A 25,221-nucleotide genomic window follows, 5' to 3' on the forward strand; every position below is an offset into this window, starting at 1 on the left:
GAAGTGACCCTTACTGGTTTGAACTTCCCTGGAACAATGGTGAAATGGATAATGGCTTATGTCACAACTTCTTCTTTCTCTCTGTCCTTAAATAGCTCCCAATTTGGCTATTTTGCGGGTAAACGAGGGATAAGACAGGGGGACCCAATGTCACCTCTGATCTTCACCCTTTGTATGGAGTATCTCACTAGAATCCTCTCTGTGGTCACAAAATAACCTGGCTTCAATTTTCACCCTCTCTGCAAGAGTGATAGGCTATGTCGCACACCTAACAAAGATAAATTCCCTAGACACAAATTAATGTAGTATATTGGTCGAACATAAGGAGACGGGAATTGCTATATGAAATGCTATGAGTAGACTTCTATCAAGGTCGATTATGACTGGTTTGGTTTGTTGGTTGGTTTGTTAACTAGCAAATGAAATGATGTAAACTATATGATTAAAGGAGTCTAGGGGAGTCTAGGGGAGTCGGGTCACACATGAAACTGTAAATATATATTCATGTTAAACTCGGTAATAATAACATTGTTAAATGTTTAGGCTTAAAGACACCCACCTCACGGTATTAGTGTCAATCATAGACCGGGTCCTAGAGAAACTCTCGTTTATGACTAGGTCATCCTACTACACATGCTTAGTCTAATGCGATTTCGTGCCTCTCGACTTATAGAACGAATTAAAAAACTTAATCGATGATTATGGCCACTAAACAAACATTAATCGTGATGATACAAACATGTGATAGAAACAATTAGACAATATTATATCAACCTAGTTTATCATTTTATATATATTGGTTATTGCATGGCTTCCCTAGTCCCTAGACTAAGAAAATTTAGCTACTCATATTAAAATGTAAACTACCAACTATGATGTGTGAAATGCTAGACATGATTATAGAAATAATGTAAAATAAATGATTAATCATAAAATATGGTAATAAACTATGTGATATAATTGAAATATTAATAATAAAACTATGTGATAACTAAAATGGAAATGTAAACTAAATAAACTAGAATTTAAAATTACCGAGTAAGAAATAGAACTTGAACTAGGAACTTGCAAGGAAAAACAAATGAGAATCAAAAGTTTGAATATAAGAACCAAATGTTTAACAAGTATCAAATGCTTAAAAAATTAAAACTAAAATGAGAACTATGAGAGAATTTGTTTGCTTAAGGCTAATAGAGAGTAAAATGGTATATAAAAGATGTCCTACAATGACGGATTAAGGCCCTATATTTATAGTAAAATAGGGGCATAATGTAAAACTCCAAGAGGAGGTCAACCCTAATCGGGGTTGCCAGCCCCGATCGGGGCCGTAGGTTTCCGGGTATTAATATTTAACTCTTGCATGATTAAATGCCCCCAAGAATCCTATGCAAAGACTTAACTCCTCCTTAATCACCCGATTAATCACATTATTTGGCATCCCATGAGCATCCAAAGTTGAGCATCCCATGTGTTTGTGTGGACTTCTTAACTTGGGCTTCATTTGTGATTTTATATATGCATCAACCCACTTCACATTTCTTCATGCTTGGACCTTGTCCTTTCCTACCATGGTCCATCTTGTTTCCACTTAGCTTAGTGAACTTGGTGCTTGTTAAAATGATGGAAAAAAGCATCCAAGTGCTTTATTCCTACAAAAAGCGATAAAATACAAGCAACACACCTAGAACACAAGATTAGCTCACAAATATACAAATTAAAGTACGATATTCAATCAAAACCGAGCTAAAATGAGGGGTAAAATCCTATATACAATGGACACATCAAGGAGTCTAAGACTTTGCCATCTAAGCTTTGCTGATGATCTCCTTCTATTTAGCAGAGGGGATCACTTCTCAATGAAGGTTTTGATGAGAGCCATGAAAACCTTTGAACTTGCTTCTGGGTTAGCTGTCAATCAAGATAAGTCTGAGATCTATATGAATGTTGTAGGTTCTGCTGATAAATCCAAAATTCTTCAGACTTCTGGTTTTGTTGCTGGTGTGTTCCCTTTTAAGTATCTAGGGATACCTATATCTTATAAAAGGCTCTCTGTTGGGGATTGTAATAAATTGGTGGAAAGGATTGTTGCTAGGATCAGGAGTTGGGGAGCTAGGAAACTGAGTTATACAGGTAGAATGGTGCTCATTTAAGCTATCCTATCTCAAATTCATTCATACTGGCCCGGAATCTTCCTCCTTCCCTCAACTGTCATTAAAAAAATTGAAGGGATTTGCTGGGATTTTCTCTGGTCAGGACATCATGAATTCAAATCACCTCAAGTTTCCTGGGAACATTGCTGTAATAACAAGAAGAATGGTAGCTTGCGTTTCCTGAACTATGTAGAGTGGAATAAATAAGGCTTGCATTACTAAATTCACCTGGTGGATTGCCAACAAGGAGGACCACGTTTGAATAAAAAGGGTTAATACCTTTTATTTCAAGAACAAGGATTGATAGGATTACCAACCATCACCTTGCTCCAGTTGGGCTTGGAGACAAATCTGGAAGGTTAAAGAGCTCTTCCAGGCTGGCTACTACAATAGTACCTGGTCTGCTGGTGCTTACTTGTCCAGAGTGGGTATGATTGGTTGCACTCTGCTCAACCTAAGGTTAAGTGGTGGCCTGTCATCTGGAATAGATTAAGTGTCCCAAAGTATTCTTTTATACTTTGGCTTTAAAATTTAAATCGACTTTCAACTAGAGATAGATTGGCTAGGCATGGAATTTGCAGAGAAGCTGATGAAATAAGGGAACACCTCTTCTTTCAATGTGTTTTTAGCTCTCATTGCCTGGACCTGGTACAACACTGGCTGGGTTTTAATCTTCACGGGGCAGAACCTGTCCAATGGTGTCAATAATGGAGATGATCTTCCCTGTTTAAGAAGCAGATAGTTATGGCTAGTGTAACACCCCCATATACCAAGGTGTCTTACCAAGGCCACCTAATGCATGGAAGTGAAACCATCTCGGTTACCCGAGGCAATCTATATCAAAAGAACCATAAAAGAACGTACTTTATTAAATAAGTTTAAGGCGATACATATCTAAACCAAAACTGTCAAATAAAATACAACTGTTCCAAAAACCAAAACCAACTAAAAGAAGTATAAAGTTCAATGACACAGCGGAAGACTCCAAGTAACACGTGGTGACTCGATCCCAGTTATCCCTCGCGCAATCCATCTAATACATGCTCAATAACTGCCCATCATCCCCGAATGGATCACCACAGTTTTTAAAACAATTAAACGGGGTCAATTACTGATTACACAATTTAAGATAAAGCAATATCAACAAATCATACAATCAACCAACTCCGTCATATCTCCAACCACCTGACTAGCCCGAAGGTCTAGTCTTGCCAGATTACGGCCGCAACCAGTAATCCTCAACGCCAGTGGGGGACCGCAGCCGTTCCACCTAAGGCCCGCTCATCAATACCGAGCGCAAACCCAAGTTCCTTAATGTGCACATCCCCTCTTGTGGCGGGTTCCACAAAGGGCAAATCAAGGGCGTGAAGGAACTCCCGCAAGTGACTCCACTCAGCCGAGGGCGCACCTCGCAAACCACAGTAAAACACAACCAACCAACTACTACATCAACAATTACCAATTCAATACGATATAGATCAATAACAACAATAAACCATCCATCTAATACACATGTAACCAATAACTGAGTAGGCAAACCCTACCTGGAAAAGAAATCACCAAGATCGTCACAATGAGCTAATCAGAAAAGTTCCCCTACGAAATCACCTCCTATCAATCATACAATCATACAATCACCATCTAATATCAAAATACTCCCAAAACCCCCCAAAATACCCAATTAGGGTTTAAACCAAAATCAATGAAACAATATAAAAACTGTACTAGGATCTTACTCATAACGCGGCGGTCTCGACGGTGTAAAGAACTCTGGATTCCGACGACACAAGTCTTGGGATTTGATAGCAATGTGAGAAGGGGATGCTACGTAACTTGTTCTCTTGTGTGAAATATTTAGAATAGGGTAAAAAGTGAAAAGAAACTGAAGAAAAGTGTTTTTATACCATTCTCACGTTGCTATCAAAACCCCGCCAAAAACCCGTAAAAACCCGCGCACTCGATCGAGTTAGTGAGTTACTCGATCGAGTGGCCCCTACTCGATCGAGTTGCCTCTACTCGATCGAGTACCCGACAGACAGAACACTGCCCAAAAACTAAAATACACTTACTCGACAGAGTAAGCCTTACTCGATAGAGTACCCAACTGCTCATAAAACCGTAGTATTACAGCTAGTCTTTCCAGTCTAGTTTATCACATTTGGTATGCACGCAACAAATGTAGGGTGGAAGATGTTGTGATTCATATTGCCGCCTTGGTCAGAAATATTAAGGTAACTATTCTGGGAAGGATACAATTTCGCCTCAAACAGATGCAACCACTGGTAGATTGTGTTTGGCTTCATAGCATTGAAATCAAATGATTAGAGATGTGGATGTAATGTAGTATTCTCTAGAGTAATATATGTATGGTGATGTAATTTCCTCATGATTATTATTAATATCAAATGTTCCGGGTGTAATTCCGGAGCAGAGTTATGACCACGTAAGCTTGTAGAATGATGTCTTTGCTTGTCTCTTCCTTTCGCTCTTTCCTGTTTAAGATGAACAAACTGAGGGCTCGGCTTGGTACCGAGCGTACTCACTCCGACGCTCAAGTCAGTAAACTTAAAGAGATTAAGTTGTGTGTTACTTGGCAAAGTATATTGTAGAGAGATAAGGGAGTTTATACCAGATTAATAGTGAGTTTTTGGATGAATTGTGGATCGTTTTCTCAATGAGGATTGAGGAGTATTTATAGACTTTCACCTTTTGTCACGTAGTGGCCAAGTGGCCAAGTGGCTAGCAGGTGGAAAGAATGTTCTACCCTCGGCCGAGGGACCCATGGCAGGCCGGCTGGCCTGGTTGACTCCATGCCGAGGGGACTTGGATGTGAGTACGCGGATATGCCTCCCGGCTGGCTAGTTGCCTAGCCGAGACCCAAGTGACAGGCCGACAGGCTGCGTCGGTTAGGCTGTCTAATATGCTGACTTCCTGTCTTTTGGTTTGACCTTGCTTAGTATGTTGACTCGGTCAGCGGGTGCAGAATATGCCCCATCAATTTGCCCCCAGCGTAGTCTATGCCGTGGTATGGACCTTCGATGAGTGTTGAGCGTATTCTGCGCAAGTTGAACTTCTTCCCCGGCTTCTTCTTCCTCGGCTTGGTTCTGTTCAGGCCGTACCATATCCCCCCTCCGCATGGATGTGTAATGGACATCCTATGTGGAAAAGAAAATGGCGCTGGCCGAGACCAAGGTTGAGAGTGTCGTTTGTACTTTTGATTGCCCCCCGCCAGTGCTGTCTTTGCTTTGTTGATCAGCTGGCCGTTAGCAAGCAGATACCAAGGAGCGTGTCGAAGAAGTTTGGTAACTGTATGTCGATTGACATTCCGTGGATGCATGCTTGACACGTGGCTTGGCATTGATTGGTGGACGTTTCATGGGCTTTGCCCTGATTGGTCCGCCTCATGGGCTTTGCTCTATAAATAGAGCAGTGTGCCCCATTTTTTTGGCCATCAAACTTCATTTTCTCAAAAAAATTTCCCCTCTCTTAGTTTTTCGAAGGAATTTCTCTCTAGTCTTCAAAGCGTTACTCGGCGTAGCACTTTTTCCAAGGTAAACAAACAAATTTTTCAAACTTTTTAATTGTTAAGTTTTTGTTGTCACTATGTCCTCTCCTCTCATGGATGCTCAACCCAAGACCTCTGCTGGCCGGGGCGAACCGTCGCGTCGATGAAGAGGAGCCACTGGTTGTCACCCCGATAGGGTTTGGGGGTCCTAAGCCGCTTTCTCCTGAAATTGATGAGCAATTTTTGGAGGGTTTTGATGATGACGATGATGAGGCGACCCCTTCTGTCGTAAAGAGGGCGCATTTCTCGTGGCACGGCGACGCCTGTTCGATCAGTCCTGATCGTGCCTGGACGAACAAGTTCGCTAGTTGCTCTGGTTCTGATCTTTTTGAAGACCATTACTCCTTCGGCAGGGGGTATAAAATTGTTATCCCTGAGGAGGGTCAGGCCGTCTGTTGCCCTCCCGAGGGTTGTATCGGCGTATACATCAGACACCTGGAGTATGGGCTCCGGTTTCCTCTGAATGAATACGTTGCTGCCATAATTAAAGCCATGAATGTCGCCGTGGCCCAACTGCATCCGTTGGCCATTAGGACGATTATTGGCTTTGTATGGTTGTGTCTTTTTAAAGGGGAGGCCCCAACGGTGAACCTATTCCGCCGGCTCCACCATCTTCGGCAGACTACCCTAGGTGGCCCGGGGTGGTATAGTATATAGACCGAGGCGGGTTATTTCACCGTTTCCAAGTTGACATCTTGCAAGGACTGGAAGGGGCGGTGGGTATACGTTGAGGTTCCGGAGGACTACTCGCTGCCCCGGTCCTTTCAGAGCCGCGTCAATTTGCGGTGTGAGAATCAAGGGGAGCATGACAAATATGTCTCCTGGAGTAAGCTTAAGATGGACGTCAGCAGGGTCTATCTTAATGAGGACGAAACGCGAGCAATGAGGCTGTTTGAGGCTGAGAAGGATGGCACGCCGAAGGGATGGATGCCCCCGACGTAGATCGTTCTTCAGGATGAGCTGCTCTGCCACGTCGGCCTCATACCGGCCCTCAGCCAGGGTGAGTGGGGTCGGTATGAGGCCCATCTTTGCTTTTTATGTTTCTGTATTTGAACCTTGATTTATTTCTTTTGCTTAACTCCTGCTTCGTTTCTTTTGCAGACCGATTTGGCCCGGAACTGCCTGTCTCCGTCCTCAAGAGGTTGGGACTTGACGAGAACGGGAGAGTTTTTGAGCTTCATCCTAAGGCCGGGCCACGTGATCGCAGACCGGCCCCTCACGAACTTATGGAGCAGCAGTTGAAGGCACTGGATGTGGCGGTGGCTCAAGCGCAGATTGCTGGTAACGTGCCGCGCCGGAGACCAAAGATAACGTCTACGGCGGCAACGGCGTCAACTCCAGCTCAATCTTCAATCCCCGTAGTCCAAAAGGAGCGGGTGGTCGTCGATGCTGAAGAGGAGGTCACTGTTGTGGATGGTCCTCCTCCTTCAAATAAGAGAAAAGAGGTCGAGCTCGCGCTCGCTGCTTTATTCGAGGCCGGAAAGAAAAGGGACCAAATTGACCCTCTGCCCAAGAAGGTTAAGACTGGTACGGATCTAACCCATGGCTCGGATTTAGCAGGTTCATTGGGCATTCCTGATGACAGACTTTCTGACATGTCACTGAATGTTGACATGGATGCTTTGTCTGGGTTTTTGTAGATCAGCCACCGTCAGCTTTCGTTCTCACTGAACGGCAATTGGAGAAGCAGCCTGTGCAGACGGGCGGTAAAAACGTCACCGTTGACTCCTCATCCCAGAAGGTTTCCCCTGCTCAGCTTGTGGCGGAAGGCAGAAGGTTGTTCAAGAGGCTGGGGAGGTGGACTGAACTAGCCGCCAATCATATTATCGAGCAAGAAGAGGTCATGGCTCGAGCTGGCACCACGCTTGAGCGGCTTAGTCTCGATCTTGCCGCCGCTAAGAAGGAGGCCGAGAGGTCGAAGGAGGACTTCCAGGCCGCCAAAAATGATTTTTTCGCTGAGCGAAAGCTTAGGGAGGACGCTGAGAAGGCGGTCCTAGCCGAGAGGGCCAAGGTTGAGGCTGCATTGGCTGATGCCGATAAGCTGCGGGAGGAGCGGGACAAATTTGAGGGCGGCTATAACGCCGTGGTTGGGCAGAAGGAGAGATGGAAGACCTTGCATTCGGCTGAGGCGAAGGAGCATAAGAACACCAAGGCTATCCTTGCTCTGAGGGAGAAGGACATTGAGATGCTGAAGACCGTCATCATCCCTGACATGTGTGCCCAGTACCGGGACCAGGCCAAAGATGCTACCAGGGATGTAATTAAAGAGCTCCTTCCTGAAAGCTCCTTCCCGTGGAAAGATTTTGACCGGCTTCTTGATGAGAAGGCGGCTGCTGCAGAGGCAAAGGCGGCGGAGAAGGCAAAGGCGGCGAAGGCCGCTGAGGAGGCTGCGGAGAAGGCGGCCCGGGATGCTAAGGTGAAGGCGGCCAGAGAGGAAGCTGAGAGGGCAAAGGCGGTGAAGGCGCCAAATCGGCTCGGGCCTCCCGTCGATGGTGATGTGATGCTCTGCTGGCCGCGGTGGCGAGCGAGAAACAAGCATAGGGAGACGGGCGGTCGTCACCGATTCACCCGGCCCTTCGAGATGCTTCAAATCTGTTCGGGGCCAACTATTGAGCCTTTCCTCCCTGCCATCCTTTTGGCGCTTTCAAGTCTTATGTCTGTAACCTTTTGTTATACCTTTTGTTTTTGTTAAACTTTGGTAGGTTGTGTTTAGGCTATCCCTATGGGGATGGCCGTCGACTTTGTTTTGCCTCACCTGTAAACATTTTTCAATAAAGTTTGTTTATTTTGCCTCCATTAAGTTGTCTTCTTACGTTTCAACATATTGAGTGCTTTTTCGTTTTTACTTTCGACTTGGCCGAGGCAGTTAGAAGACGCATCTCAATTGTACTTAAACGTTTTTAAACATGTTGGCATGTCGGTCGCTTCCTCCTCCACTCCCGGTCTTAGCCGGATCGGTCAGATTTGCGCTTCCCAACCGCCGTTGTGAACATGTTAGCGTGTCGGTCGTTGTGTCCCCGTCACTCCCGGCTTTGGCCGAGGCAATCGAGGTTACGGCTCGACAGCGTTCAGATCAGACATATTGATCGCTTCCTCTCGCCACTCCCGGATTGGCCGAGGCGGTCGATTTGCGTTTCTCAACCGTACTTATACGTTCATAAGCATGTTGGTCGCTTTCGCAGTATCAATCGCATTGGTAGTGACTGCCCCGTTGGCGTCTACTAAGCATGTTGGTCGCTTTCGCGAGTATCAATTGCCATTGTAGTGACTGCCCGGCTTTGGCCGTGGCGTCTACTCGTGACTGCCCGGCGTTGGCCGCGGCGTCTACCTTGGTACGACTACGGAGGGGGACAAGCATTTCAATGGAAAACTTGGATCACTCTTCATAAGGTATAATCAAGCGTTGGGGTGCCCACAATGGTCTCGTACACCTCCGCCGCTATACGAAGTATTTCCTTAGGTTGTCTGTGTTCCAATGGCTCATTAGAGGAACACCCTCCATGTCTGTCAGCCGGTATGTCCCCGGCCTCATTTCTTCAACCACCTTGTAGGGTCCTTCCCAGTTGGCCGTCATTTTACCATGAATGTTTCCTTTGTTTGTTGTGGCCGACTTTCTTAGGACTAGATCTCCTACTCTTAAGTCCCTTTTGTGGACCCTACGGTTGTATGCTCTTCTCATCCGGTTTTGATATACTGCCAAGTTAAGCCGTGCCGTGTCTCGACTTTCTTCGACCAGGTCTAGGGAGGCTCTCAGGCCTTCCTCATTTTCGACTGGGTCAAAGGTTTGCGTTCTAAATGTCGGCACCGTTGCTTCGATTGGCAGGACGGCCTCACACCCATAGACAAGGTGGAATGGACTGTACCCCGTTGCTTCTTTTTCCGTGGTTCGAAGTGACCACAGGACGCCGGGTAGTTCATCAGCCCACCTTCCCTTTAGATCTTCAACCTTCTTTTTTAACCCGTTCAATATTGTTTTATTGGCTGCCTCCGCCTGTCCGTTGCTCTTAGGGTGGCAGACGGAGGAGTATGCAAATTTGATACCGAGCTCCTCCAACCAATTCATCACCATGTCACTCCAAAACTCTCGGCCGTGGTCAAATACCATGACTTGGGGTAACCCAAAACGAGTTATGATGTTCTCCCAAATCACCTTTCTTACGGCCGCCGTGGTCTTGGCAGGTACTGCGACAGCCTCGACCCATTTGGTGAAGTAGTCAACGGCGACGATTAGGTACTTCCTTCCTCCGGAGGCCGTCGGAAATGGCCCTAATAAATCCATCCCCCACTGTGCAAATGGTAGGGGGCTAAGTACTGGTTGCAAGTCTCGGGAAGGTGCGTGTATCACCGGAGCATGCATCTGACAATTCTTGCACTTCTTAGTCTTAGCTCTGGAATCCTCAACCATGGTAGGTCAGAAGTAGCCGGCTCGGAGAGCTTTGTGGGCTAGCGTTCTTGCCCCCATGTGATGTCCACAGATGCCTTCGTGAATCTCTGTCAGTATGAGCTCCGCGTCGGCTGGGCCGACACATTTCAAAAGTGGTCTTATCACGGACCTTCTGTATACTTCTCCTTCGAACACCAAGTACCTTGCGGCGATCCTCTTTATCTTCTGAGAGAGACTGCGGTCCTCCGGTAACTCTTTTGTTAGTTTGTCTTTCATTATCGGAGTCATCCACGTCGTCTCGGCTTCGATGTCGCCTACCATGCCGACGGTCTCAGTGATGCTTTTAGCATTCCTGATATCCACCAGCACGGTTCGACTGACATTCTTGATGCTTGAACTGGCAAGTTTTGAGAGAGCGTCGGCTCGGTTGTTCTCAGACCTGGGGACACATTGTATTTGGAAAGATTTCAATTTTGCAGTGTCAGCTTTGACCCTTTCCAGGTATCTCACCATCCCGTCGTCTCGAGCCTCATACTCTCCTCTGATTTGATTGGTCACTAGGAGTGAATCTGTCTTCAACACAATATGCTCCGCCCCGGCAGCTCTAGCTAACTCGACTCTAGTTATCACCGCCTCATATTCGGATTCGTTGTTTGAGGCCGAGAAGGTAAACTTCAAGGCGTACTCAAACTCGTCCCCGTTAGGGCTGGTGATAAGGATGTCGGCTCCTGAGCTGTTTGCCGTGGAGGACCCGTCGGTGTATACTTCCCACACACCGGGATGTGATTCTTCTTGATAAGTGCACTCGGCCAGGAAGTCTGCAAGCGCCTGCCCCTTTATCGAAGGCCTCGGCTTGTACTGAATGCCGAAGCCGGATAGCTCCACTGCCCATTTGATAAGTCGGCCGGATTTTTCGAATTTTTCAAAGGCTTTCTCTAATGGCTGGTCGGTTAAGACCGTCACGGGATGTGCGTCGAATTAGGGTTTTAACTTCCTTGCGGCAACGACGACGGCGAAGGCCGCTTTTTCAATCAGTGGGTAATTTCTTTCGGCTCATAAAGTAGATTGGGTGTTGCTGCTTGTTTTCTTCCCTGACAATTACGGCACTGACCGTGGCCGAGGTAACTGCTAAATATAGGTATAGCGTCTCCCCCAGCGTCGGCCTGGACAGGGTCGGGAGAGTTAGTAGGTGGGCTTTTAGTTGCTTGAAAGCCGCACTCTGTTCCTCCCCCCAGTAAAAGTCTTTATTCCCCTTCAACACTTTAAAGAATGGGGTGCTCTTGTCGGCCGAACGAGAGATGAAGCGGGCGAGAGCCGCCATCCTCCCGGTCAGCATCATAACCTCTTTTCGATTCCTCGGCTCCGGCAGGTCTAGTATTGCTTGGACTTTCTCTGGAATGGCATCAATTCCCCTGGCGCTGACAAGCACGCCGAGGAACTTGCCGGCCCGGACACCGAAGTTGCATTTCATTGGGTTAAGCTTCATCTTATATTTCCTTAGTGAACAAAATGTTTCGCTCAAGTCGGCCAAGTGATCGCTGTCAGACTTGCTTTTTACAATAGCATCGTCGACGTAAGCCTCGATGTTTCGCCCTTTTTTATCTTGAAACACTTTGTCCACCAGCCTAGTGTAAGTTGCGCCAGCGTTTTTCAAACCGAACGGCATCATTTTATACATGTATGTGCCGTGTATGGTGATGAATGCGCACTTACGCATGTCTTCCTCGGCCATGAATACCTGATGGTATCCTGAGAAGGCGTCTAGCAGGCTCAGCCATAGTATAGCCTGCTGTTGCGTCAATTAAACTATCTATTCGAGGCAAGGGATAGCAATCTTTGGGGCATGCTTTATTAAGATTTGTAAAATCAACACACATCCTCCACCCCCCTGATGACTTCTTTACCATTACAACATTTGCTAGCCACTCAGGGTAAGTACAAGGCATGATAAAGCCCGCCTCTAATAGTTTGTCTACCTCGGCCTTGATAATCACCTCCCGGCTCACGCCTGGCATCTCGGCGGCTGAGTACGCGAAGACGTCTTTGTTCTTCCTCAGCAGGTCTAGTAGATCGGCTCTGAATTTTGGCTCCAGGCCGACACCGACAGTTACGGTGCGCCCTGGGTCAATTTCCACTTCCTCGGTCTGGGCTCCTTCGATCATGCTGACGTTGTTGGTGCTCATCGGATCACCCTCCTGTTGTAAGGATGGGCTCTTCCCTTTCTCTGATTTTTTCGCCACTTTGAGGGATTGCATGTTGCACCCTCCGCGCGATACTTGACATTGACAATTTCGTCTCTTTCGTCCTTTGAGACGAGCTTTTGCGCTTCCCCCCGGTCTGAGACATACATCAATGTCAGGGCCCGGATGGACATCACTGCATCGGCCTCGCTCAAAGTGACCCGGCCTATGAGAACATTGTAGGCAGACGAACCATCAATGACCACGAACTCGGATAAAACATTCTTGGCCGCATCGGCTTGGCCAAATATCACCGGCAGTCTGATTGACCCCAGGGTTACCAGGCCGGCCCCGGAGAAGCTCTATAGCGGGTTGGTGCAGGGGCTCAGGTCTTCAATATTCAGACCGAGATTGAGAAAGAACTCCCTGAACATGATGTTTGTGTAGGCGCTTGTGTCAATCAGGCACCTTTTGACCAAGTGGTTGGCTATGTCTAAGTGGACTACGAGCGGGTCGCTGTGCGGAGCGATGACTCCTTCGTAGTCCTTCTTTCCGATGGTTATATCGGGGACGGTGGAAGCGGGGATCGTTGTTTTGGGCACAAAGTTGATGACTTGGTATAGCTCATTCAGGTGCCGTTTGTGCCCATTAGCTGACCCACCGTTCTCGTTTCCTCCGGTTACAACCTGGATCACTCCCATCCTCTGGAATACTGATTTTCTGTTCGCCCCGTCGGAGCTTGTTTCCGGGCCTCCAGCTATATACTTGCTGAGGGCCCCTTTTCGGATTAGCTCCTCGATGGCGTTCCTCAAATGCCGACAGTTGTCGGTCTTATGGCCGGTTTGACCGTGGTAGTCACAAAACTGGCTAGTGTCGCCGTCCCCCCTCGCCTTGGGGGGCCTTGCCCATTTATGCCCTTCATTCTTGCTTAGGGCAAAGACCTCGGCCGGTGATTTGACCAGGGGGGTGAGACCGCTGTACCGCTTCTGGGTGTATGGTCCCGAACTCCCCCCCAGCGCCCACCGAGTTCTGTTTCCTATTGAATCTTTCAGGCCGTGACCTATTCATGTCACGGCGCCCTTCGTCTACATTGTCCCGGCGGCTCCTCCTCTCTGGGTGCCCAGCTTCGCTGTGGCCTACCCAGGTCTTGTGATTCCGGAGCAGAGTTATGACCACGTAAGCTTGTGGAATGATGTCTTTGCTTGTCTCTTCCTTTTGCTCTTTCCTGTTTAAGATGAACAAACTGAGGGCTCGGCTTGGTACCGAGCGTACTCACTCCGACGCTCAAGTCAGTAAACTTAAAGAGATTAAGTTGTGTGTTACTTGGCAAAGTAAATTGTAGAGAGATAAGGGAGTTTATACCAGATTAATAGTGAGTTTTTGGATGAATTGTGGATCGTTTTCTCAATGAGGATTGAGGAGTATTTATAGACTTTCACCTTTTGTCACGTAGTGGCCAAGTGGCCAAGTGGCTAGCAGGTGGAAAGACTGTTCTACCCTCGGCCGAGGGACCCATGGCAGGCCGGCTGGCCTGGTTGACTCCATGCCGAGGGGACTTGGATGTGAGTACGCGGATATGCCACCCGGCTGGCTAGTTGCCTAGCCAAGACCCAAGTGACAGGCCAACAGGCTGCGTCGGTTAGGCTATCTAATATGTTGACTTCCTGTCTTTTGGCTTTGACCTTGCTCAGTATGTTGACTCGGTCAGCGGGTGCAGAATATGCCCCATCATCAAAGTTTACATTTCACCAAAAAAAATGAACCTTTTAGATTTAAAAGTGACCTTTATCGAAAAAGTCATGGCGGTTGTTTGTTGCCAAAATAACCATATTCCACTTCATAAACTAACACTTGGAATAAAACCACAATGATTAAATCCTAAATTGGCAATCAAGAAAGGTTCGGGCTTATTAATCGATTTATTGTCACATATAGCTAAGATTTTAATTCCATTTGACGAGAAAAATAAATTAAGTTCTTCCGAGATATTTTTTTCTTGTGGTACTCCTAACATTCCAAAAAGAAATATTCATTGGAGATAAAAAAAATCGTAAAACAAAGGATAATCAAACACATTACTTGTGAAATTCTAAAGGCACACCGAAACGATGTATGGTTCATAGCTTTAGTTAAATAAGCAGCAACTAAATTAGGCTATACTCCAAAACCTTCCAAAATCGCAATTTAATCCGACAAAATTGCTTCGCGTAAAAATCGGAACAACTAACTTGTTTTCACAAAGAGCTAGAGAAACATCACCATAGCATAGCTGGTTAAAAAAGCGCACACCTTGTAAAAGATGTTCCCAACAAAAATAACGGAAGTATTTTGTACAACAATATAGGCCATCATACGATCATCGTGATCAAATTGAAAATCTATACTAAAGAAAAATTATAGGGACCAACTTTAAAAATAAGCAGAAAGGCTAAGATATCATTAATCAAAGATGATATTATAAAAACCACATATGTATAAAACAAGACAGGCCAAAAAGTACACTCCAGCCCACCAAGTAAGAGCAAAACAGGATGTACAACAACGAAGGAGCACCCAACCTTTGAAAGGAATGGCAAAGGCGTATCCAAAGTCGCCAATCTGAACTATTAAACCAAAACAATAACACCAATATGAAACACTTGTGGTGTAAACAAATGCTAAAAAATAAAGAAAATTAAGGATGACAAAGGGAATTCCAGAAAGCGAGCTGATAAGGAAGTTCTTCTCAAAAGCACAAATGCCAACTAGAGGAATCCAAAAAACAAAAAAAACAGGTAACAGAACAGTTGTAATACTCCCATACACCAAAGTGCCTTATCAAAACCACCCTAACATATCAAGGTGCTACAATCTCGGTTGCCCGAGGCGAAGTATATCAAATAGACCATCCAGAACGTTTATGATGTGACTCGTATTTACGAACATTTAGTCCCCTAACTAGCCTCGTTCCTATGCTTTCTTGCATGTATTAGGGTTATTTCTTATCATTAGCTTCCTACTTTACATATTCTATGAGGTTTTGTGTCCTTGGTAGGAGAGGAATGCTTACCTTGCTCATATGAAGCAAAACGGAGCTAAATGGATCCCATCTAATGACCAAACAACAAAGAAGAGACCAATACTAAAGGCCTAAGTCAATAAAACAAGTATATGGGCAATGATAAAGGACCCCCACGGCTCCTCAACGATCCCCACGGATCATGAGGAAGCCAAATGAAGAAGAAGTCAAGCTGACCTTTAAGACGGGCGTCCCCAAGACTCAACCCGAGAGTCTCAAAAGCAGGACGGGCGTCTTTCGTTACAGCATAGGCATCCATCAAAGGCAAGTCGTGCGTCTCTATGAGGACTTGCAAGGCGTTAAACTCATTTAAGGGGCTTAATCGTCATTTAAGCCCTTAGTTACCCTAATACTTGTACTTAGTATAAATATTCCATTGTAATAAGAGATTAATATCAAGTTTTATTACCAAGTTTTAGGTTCCGTTTGGTAAGACACTTCAGGTAGCTTATTTGACCAAAATTTCAGCTACCTGATTTTTTGCAAATGTCTGGTAAGTAGCTTATTTGACCAAATAAGCTACCTGAAATGAAATGCTGCCTTAGGTAGCATTTGAGAAATAAGGTACCTGAAATGAGATATAAAATTGAAATTTTGCCCTAATTTTTTTTATGATAATAGTCTTTTTGTGAAGTTTATTTTGAGGGATTAAGGTCCAAATACTTCTATAAATTGTGAAAACTTGATTTTGAAGATTTAAAACCGTCTTTCTATGAAATTATAAAGGAAAGCGGAAAATTTTTGTTTTGTCTTAAAAGTTTTACTTCAGTTGATACTTTTCTCCACATGAATCCTTTGGAAAGTTCACTTTGTTTATGTAAAACCCGATGGGTGTGGCTAAAAACATGTTTAAACAGATGCCACGAGCCGTAGATGCAACCTGCCAGAGCAAGAGGTCAAGAGCCGCTGAGGCTGGGGTAGGGGAGGGAAGTCAGGGGCCTACTGTTCCACCGTTCCCTGAGTACCCTATTGTAGTCTTTGCTGATTTTAAGCAAATGGATGCTTTTGTTGAGTTGATGAGTCATCGTATGAGACCTATTAGGTGCATCGACACGGGTATTTTGGAGGATCTGAAGGTAGAATTTGATGTCAGGCATATCTTTGAGACTATGGGTTTTGAGGGGTTATATCACCTAAGAAAACACTCTTATCCTTTTCCGACCTTAGAGTTTATGAGTTCCTTCGCTTATGATGTGGCGGAGAAGATAGTAGAGTTGCGTCTAATGAACACCCGTTTTTAACTGACCATGGACCAGTTCGCTGATCACCTTAGGCTTTCTCGACCCAAGGAGGGATATCTTAGAGATGTCCCAACTGAGTGTGGTGCTAGCAGCTACATGCCTTGTTTCACCGGTAGACCTGCTTCTACTTCAAAGTAATATGTTGATTAATGATGTCCAGCATGTTACTTTGAAAATCTTTCTCTGAGCCCTGACATGTTTACTCTATGATAGGAAAGATATGATTAAGCTCAACTCACATGAGGTTATGTTGTTTGTCACCTATCTGAACCCCACTCGAGTGCAGCGCGTAGCTTACAGTGCCCCGATCATCGTGTGTGCCAGTTTGGCCTTGATGACCAAGCCGACGACCCGTTATCTGAGTTGTAGTACTATTACCACCCGTTTAGCAGAGAGGTTGACTAGCTTTGAGGCCTCTTTGGCTCTCAAACCCTTGGCTCCGATTGTGCCCACTCTGAACATGGCTTATTTCATCGGCAAGAAGTGGCTGAGGGTGTTGAATGATGGTGGGTTAGCTTGGAGGGTGAGAGGTAAGAGTTGTGATACGTGCATTTTGTATAGTCTTTTTAGCCTATTTTAGCACGTATTTCTATGCTATTATCGTAGTTTTATGCTACGGAATGCCCCGAATATTCTACTTTGGTTTATTTTGTCTTAATTGCAGGAATGGACTAGAAAGTAGTGAAATCAAGCCTTTTACCGTCCGTTTAGCATGCATTTGGAGGAAGAGTGAATTTGGAGCGGGAATGTAGCTATTTTGAGATGCGCAAAGAAGAAATATAGCTAGGCGAGCAAAGGAAGAACTTCAAATTGCTAGTGCCTAATTTGAAGAGCCATATCTCGAGTAATACAACTGATATTCAGTTGATTCCAATTGGAGATGAAATCTTGTCCTCTTAGCTTTCCAACGCCACCGGAATCACCCTCTTTGCCCAAGTAACGAAGAAATGGCAGCCGTTTGAAGCTCAGTGCGCAAAGCATGAAATTGATGCTGGAAAGTACTCGATCGAGTACAATTTTGCTCGATCGAGTCCTTTTTCTACTCGATCGAGTAGTTGCATTTTAGGATTTACTTGATCAAGTAGATTTTCTACTCGATCGAGTGGTTTAAGCTTTAGTTTACTCGGTCGAGTGGTTTTAAACCACTCGATCGAGTGGTTTCTCTTACGGGCTTGGGCTTTTAGCTTAAATCCGTCATTAGGTTGAATAAAATCCTATTTTTCTTATAAATAGGAAGGGGAGACGTCATTTGTAACTCCGACACACACATCATACGTTACTTTTACTGCTGCTACTTTATTCTTCTATTAATTCCGGATCTATTTCTACTATAACTTCTTTCCCTTCTTTTCCCTCTTTATTTTATGTTAATGTTTATTATTCTTTTCCTTGTTCTTATTCTTTATTCAATTATGTCTAGCTAAATTCCTCTGCAAGGACTTGGTGATTCATTAGACTAATGTTAGTTGCTAATTAGGTTATTAGATCTGTCGTTGTAGTTGTAGTCTTTGTTGTTAATCGCTGCTTTAACTGTATCCTGCTAGTTGAGTCGACAAAATTAGCCTTTTAATTTAGGTAAACCTTGACCAGGACCGAAAGGTTGGAAGGGGTGAGACCTGCAGTGATCAATAGGATGCTTTAGTGAGGGCGAAAGTTAAGCTAATAGCATTTTAGGGCGAATTGAGACCGAAAGGAGATATCCGTTGCCCCTTAGACCGACACATCGACTGATCTGTGACCTTAGCTGTGACTGACTGACGTTTATTGTTGACCCGAAATCCTAGTTCCCTTCTCTTTATTGTTAATTTCCTCTATTTTTATCTCTCTTTCCTTAGTCTCTTAATAGTTTTAGTAAAACAATTTAAACCCCCAATTCTGTGACATTCTGACAGACCGAATTAAACAGATAGATAGCAACTTAGCCTCCCTGTGGAGATCGACCCTACTTACCACTGACTTCTGTTAGTAGTACTTAGGTATTTTATTTTTGGTACATAACGACCGTATCAAATTTTGGCGCCGTTGCTGGGGAGGCGACGCTTTTATCTGTTTTATTTTGTTTGTCTTTCGCCTCAAGGGAAGACTAAGTACCTTGAGGCTGTTCTTATCTTTTTCTTTAGTGCTGTTTTGATAGGCCTACAGGTTGAGTACCTTCGATCCCTTTTGCTGAGATGACATCTGTCTCCCGACTAATCGCTCAGTCTGAAGCCCAATCTGAAAAACCTGCTAGTTGAGAAAGGAAGAAATCTTGGGGATGTGGTAATTACTGCACTTCTCCTACGCCACATCCACCCTATCAATGGCCACCGCAACAAGATCCTCCTGATATACAAGAAGAAGAGATTGTGGAGCTGAAATTTTTGTTAGAGATACTTGCCTCCAAAAGGCAAGAGCATGATAGACGGTTTTTCGCGCACATTGATGAGCTCGAGTCTATAATAGCTCAGTTAGCAGCTGAGTCTGATAGTTGTCAAACAGAAGAGGTATACTTTACTGAGAGCGGTTTTTCCCATGAAGAACCCGTGTTGCCCAATGCTGAGGATGATCTTTATGACTCGGATGACGAATTTCTATCATATTTCAATAACATACACGAAGATTTCAGCGTTGTACAGGAAGAATCACTCGATCGAGTGACTTATATTAGTTGATCGAGTGAATTTCCAGAAGAAAGTTCTTGATCGAGTGATATTTCTACTCGATCGAGTGAAAATCAGGAAGGAAATGGTCGATCGAGCAACAATTCTACTCGATCGACTGAACTGGCCAGCGAGAGCATTAATTCGTCATGTGGATTTGTTTTGGATGACGATTTTGACGATGATAATGGATACGGTGAATCTCCCCTATTCAAAGTCGACTCGGATGCACAAGAGGCTGCGATTTACGGGACGATATCCACTGAGGAGGGTGACGAAGAGGCAGCTGAGTCGGTGATTGTTCCTAGCGCGGAAGAGGTAATATCTTCCTTTGTTAATGATTCTGCCAATGAGAGCGACCAACCCGAGGTAGTAAACGATAATTTATTTATTGTTTGTTTAAATAGTAAATTGCCTCGTTTAACTTACGTTGCACATTCTAATGCTTTGCCCCTTCCCAGTAGGTCGAATAATTTAACGATTTTCCACCGTCCTTATCATTTCAATATTGTTAATCTGAAACGGGACCTTATTTTATCGTCTATTGCTCCCGCGCTCCTATATTTTGTGGATAAATTTAGGAGCTCTCATAGGAAATTTGTTAGACTTAAACAGTTAAACATTTTTATTTCCTATATTTTTATTCCACTGTGGTGCTACTTACATTTTTGTGTAGCACATGCGCAGATTTATGATTTAATGCTGCGCGCTATGAGCTGTTTTGATTATGACTGTTTAGAGAGGCTCGAAGAAAAGAAGGTCGAGCTGAGACCTGTCTGAAGCTAGCGCTACCCGGGAGGCAACCCGGAGATTTATTTTTAATTTTCTATTTCATTTCAGTTGTAATAAATGGTTTTCATACCATAAACTATATCAATATGCTTGCTTTGTCAGTTTTGCGGGCTATTTTTATTGCGTTTTGCAGGAATACATTGAGGATCACTCGATCGAGTACTTTTTGTACTCGATCGAGAGCTTTTGCTGCTGAAATCACTCGATCGAGTACTTATTTCACTCGATCGAGTACCTGCAAAAAAAAAAACAAAAAAAAAAATCACTCGATCGACCACTATTCTTCTCGATTGAGCTGTTTTGGACGCCCATTGCTTGGATTAGCTTCTAGTGACGATGTTTCGGAGCTATTAGTGACCTCCCATGTCGCTGGCTGGTTTGGGGAGGTCCCTTATTCGCGCAATCTTGTAAGTTTTCCGCATTTACTCTCTTTCTCTTTTAGTTTGCGTTTCCTTTCCATGTTTTGGTACAATGGGGGCATTGTACAGTTTGCTTTGGGGAGGTTATGCATCCATATCTGTGTCTGCATCTTGTCTTTAATTGCATTTATGTTATCACGTTTAATTTATGTATTGCATTGTTTTTTATTTTCATATAAAATTTAAAATTGAAAAAAATTGAAAAATTTCAAAAATTCAAAAAAATTCACGTTTATTTTTAGCATATAGGTTGAGTCGGAACGGTAGATTTCAGTGATGAAATTGCACTGCATTTGTCTTTTTGCTTAAGTCTTGCAATAAACTGTTATCTTTTAGCTTTGTCTTTTGCAGATCTACGAGTTAATGTTTAATTTAGCTGAACGAATAGACTTGACCTGAAATTTTGGCAACCTACTTATATATTCTAAGGATTAGAGCCGTATAAACTGGTGTCATTTATGACCATTTTCATGTAGGATTGTGAGTAGTTACTCCTTGCATATCATGTATCATCAATTTGCACGTATATGAAACTCAATTGCTTTTTGCCATCATACATTCGGGTTAGTGGTTGGTGTCACATGTAGGGAGGTGCTTACAATTTCCCCTTTCTTTCATTTTTACCCATTTAACTCCACATTAGCCAAATTTGCCTTTTGACCCTTAACTACATCCAGATTTAGCCTGCCTTGTCAAGCTAGTTTAGATTGTTCTGTGGTATATTTTACATTGTGCCAAGTTTGGCTTGTTTTATATTGATTTGGAGTTGGTAATCTATGAAGAAAAGGAGGAGGATGAAAAAAGACGTGAAAAAGAAAAAAGAAAAGAAGAAACCCAAAAAAAATAGAAAGAGAAAGAAAAAAAAGAGAAATGTTGTTTGAAAAAGATCGGTTTTGCTCCTATGCTTTACTTATATTAATTGAGGAGTAAGTTCAGTTCGGTTTGGTGGGTTCTATGCCAAATGAAGGGCATTGTGCTTATTTCACAATTGAGTTGGAAATGGATGTTGTCACATGGTTCTGTTTAGGTACTAGCTTGATCACCTATACCTCCACATTCCCATAAATGTTTTGCCTTTTCTTACCCATTGCCTCACTTTACCATATTTTGTAAGCCCTCGGCTGTGACAGGACCTTGTTTGGTTGTAATGTGTGTACGGTAGCTAGAATTGTTTATCATATTAGGTGCATGCATGTTTATGTGGGTCGTAGTCTAGGTGAGCGACTATTTTTTTTTCTTTCTCTCTTATACATATATTCTTACCCTTTGCTTTATGAGAGAAGAGTGACCTGTGAGAGTCCAATTTTAAAGGTCTTGCAAGGTCGACGGTTCAGCTTTATTATAAACATCTTACAACTAGTTTGCATTTGACTGTTTGCTATAAGAGTTAGTTTGCTTGCATTAAATCGGTTTAAGTGGGCATTTGTAGCTAGCTCTGAGTTATCTTTTCCGTTCCATTAGTTTGCATTTAGTTTACTCGAGGACGAGTAAAGGTTTAGTTTGGGGAGATTTGATACGTGCATTTTGTATAGTCTTTTTAGCCTATTTTAGCACGTATTTCTATGCTATTATCGCAGTTTTATGCTACGAAATGCCCCGAATATGCTACTTTGGTTTATTTTGTCTTAATTGCAGGAATGGACTAGAAAGTAGTGAAATCAAGACTTTTACCGTCCGTTTAGCATGCATTTAGAGGAAGAGTGAATTTGGAGCGGGAATGTAGCTATTTTGAGATGCGCAAAGAAGAAAGATAGCTAGGCGAGCAAAGGAAGAACTTCAAATTGCTAGTGCCTACTTTGAAGAGCCATATCTCGAGTTATATAACTGATATTCAGGTTATTCCAATTGAAGATGAAAGCGTGTCCTCTTAGCTTTCCAACACCACCGGAATCACCCTTTTTGCCCAAGTAACGAAGAAATGGCAGCCGTTTGAAGTTCAGTGCGCAAAGCAGGAAATTGATGTTGGAAAGTACTCGATCGAGTACAATTTTGCTCGATCGAGTCCTTTTTCTACTCGATCGAGTAGTTGCATTTTAGGATTTACTCGATCGAGTAGATTTTCTACTCGATCGAGTGGTTTAAGCTTTAGTTTACTCGGTCGAGTGGTTTTAAACCACTCGATCGAGTGGTTTCTCTTACGGGCTTGGGCTTTTAGCTTAAATCCGTCATTAGGTTGAATAAAATCCTATTTTTCTTATAAATAGGAAGGGGAGACGTCATTTGTAACTCCAACACACACATCATACGTTACTTTTACTGTTGTTACTTTATTCTTCTATTAATTCCGGATCTATTTCTACTGTAACTTCTTTCCCTTCTTTTCCCTCTTTATTTTATGTTAATGTTTATTATGCTTTTCCTTGTTCTTATCCTTTATTCAATTATGTCTAGCTAAATTCCTCTGCTAGGACCAGGTGATTCATTAGACTAATGTTAGTTGTTAATTAGGTTATTAGATCTGTCGTTGTAGTTGTAGTCTTTGTTGTTAATCGCTACTTTAACTGTATCCTGCTAGTTGATCGACACAATTAGCCTTTTAATTTAGGTAAACCTTGACCTGGACTGAAAGGTTGGAAGGGGTGAGACCTGCAGTGATCAATAGGATGCTTTAGTGAGGGCGAAAGTTAAGCTAATAGCATTTTAGGGCGAATTGAGACCGAAAGGAGATATTCGTTGCCCCTTAGACCGACACATCGACTGATCTGTGACCTTAGCTGTGACTGACTGACGTTTATTGTTGACCCGAAATCCTAGTTCCCTTCTCTTTATTGTTAATTTCCTCTATTTTTATCTCTCTTTCCTTAGTCTCTTAATAGTTTTAGTAAAACAATTTAAACCCCCAATTCTGTGACATTCTGACAGACCGAATTAAACAGATAGATAGCAACTTAGCCTCCCTGTGGAGATCGACCCTACTTACCACTGACTTCTGTTAGTAGTACTTAGGTATTTTATTTTTGGTACATAACGACCGTATCAAGTTGGATGAGAGTATCCGACCCGGACCATCTTTTAGTGACTGAGCCGTAGACTGCGGTTGTGGTTGCATCGGACTCGGATGATGATGAGCCCGCCCCTACCCGTTAGACCTACCTGATTATAGATGACCTTTTGGAGGAGATGCAGGAGCCGGTCAGGGGAGACGAGGCTAGACCAGAGGACCAGGTACCTAAGGTGGGTAGAGGTCCTAGGAGGGTGAGAGAGATGATCGGACAGACTCAGCTAGTGCAGCTCGTTCCACCATGGTACCAGTACCCCAACCACCCTTCCTCTTTTAGCCCCCAGATGTAGGTGAGTGAGCTCACGGAGAGGGTGTACAACACTTTAGCGCTCCGGAACCTTCATGAGATGGCATACATGCAGGGAGTAGGCAACAACTTAGCCCAAACAGTTTGGTGGCAAGGTGTCAGGAACAATAGTGGAGTCTTTTACTCTTATGGAGTGGACCCGGCCATATGGGGAGTCCCTGAGAGCTATCCCTACAGATGTCTGGCACCATGGAGGGCAGGAGGAGACTCTAGAGCGACCACAGGAGGAGGCACGCCAGGAGCCGGCACATCTGAAGGAGGAGGAGGAGATGAGGAGATGGAGGAGGACCGAGGTGGCGACCTCGAATGATTTTCTTGTTGTTGTTATTTAGTATACCTATGATACTTGTTACATTCGTTTCATCGTACTTGGATTTATCTTGGTTGTATCTGGCCATAAGGCCGCATTTTGTTAGATTTTTGGAACTTGTTATGCAGGTGTGTGGTGTCGGGGTGCAACCTCGGAGATTGGTTATATTTCATTGGCTTAATGTTGCATTTGGTGGGTGATCTGAGCTGCAGATACTCGATCGTGCCCTCTACTCAATCGAGTATCCGCTGTGGATCATTTAGGAGGTGTTCTAACCTATAGGTACTCGATCGAGTATGCCTCACTCGATCGAGTAGCCTAACCCGGACTCGATCGAGTGCCCCTCTGACCCTTATACTCCGTTTCCTTGGGATAATGGGAGAATTTGATTGATTTATATTTTGTTTCATGGTTGTTAATCACGTTTCTACATTTTATTTTTGTACTTCATGTGGTATTAAGGCGGTTTACACTAGTTCTAATCCTATGTACTTAATTAGTTTCCTTATTGTAACACCCAAGAGATTGAGATGGAAGTTGTCCCACATCGGAAGATTTGGTGGCTTATGAAATATTTATAACGGATTTCACCCACCACTTAGTAACAAGGTCTTGTGCTTTAGGGCTTAACTGATGACAAATAATAGGCCCAAAGGTACACATCTCATCTTATTGAGGTTGTGTTACGACGTGGCGGGTCGGGTGGTTATAGATGGTATCAGAGCAACCCCGTGACTTTGCGGTGAGCCTGTGGTCTAGAGTAGCCGGGTCACCCACCTAGCGGGGGCGGATTCTGAGCTTAGCTGTGGTCAGCCTCCGGGCACAACGGGGATGTTTTGTTATTTAAGTGGGGGAGTTTGTAACACCCCAAGAGATTGAGATGGAAGTTATCCCACATCGGAAGATTAAGTGGCTTATGAGATATTTATAACGGCTTTCACCCACCACTTAGTAACAAGGCCTTGTACTTTTGGGCTTAAGTGAGGATAAATAATAGGCCCAAAGGTACACATCTCATCTTATTGAGGTTGTGTTATGACGTGGAGGGTCGGGTGGTTATACTTGTTATCTTCTAAACGGTGGTTAAGTTATATCATCGGTGATGATAATTTCAAAGCTAGTTATATATTGAATAATCTTGTTTTTGTAATGTCACCTAAAGCAATCACTTCATT

At 43.9% G+C, this 25,221-nt stretch overlaps 1 protein-coding gene across 1 annotated transcript; it reads left to right on the top strand.

Annotated features, from left to right (window-relative positions):
- The first annotated feature begins 1,772 nt into the window (after window positions 1–1,772).
- Window positions 1,773–2,357, top strand: LOC141640796 (uncharacterized). The gene is made up of 2 exons (XM_074449475.1): window positions 1,773–2,130; window positions 2,254–2,357. Exons 1-2 carry the CDS (start codon window positions 1,773–1,775, stop codon window positions 2,355–2,357), a joined length of 462 nt encoding a protein of 153 aa, XP_074305576.1.
- Window positions 2,358–25,221: the final 22,864 nt, after the last annotated feature.

Source organism: Silene latifolia, chromosome 2, assembly GCF_048544455.1.
Source record: "Silene latifolia isolate original U9 population chromosome 2, ASM4854445v1, whole genome shotgun sequence".
Lineage (NCBI taxonomy): Eukaryota > Viridiplantae > Streptophyta > Magnoliopsida > Caryophyllales > Caryophyllaceae > Silene > Silene latifolia.

What these genes read in the sequence shown, in the direction of transcription:
- LOC141640796 (XM_074449475.1), top strand. Translation starts at nt 1,773, where the DNA reads ATGGACACATCAAGGAGTCTAAGACTTTGCCATCTAAGCTTTGCTGAT. An exon ending in TAGGAAACTGAGTTATACAG is followed by an intron (nt 2,131 to 2,253) that starts GTAGAATGGTGC and finishes TTCTCTGGTCAG; the next exon opens with GACATCATGAATTCAAATCA.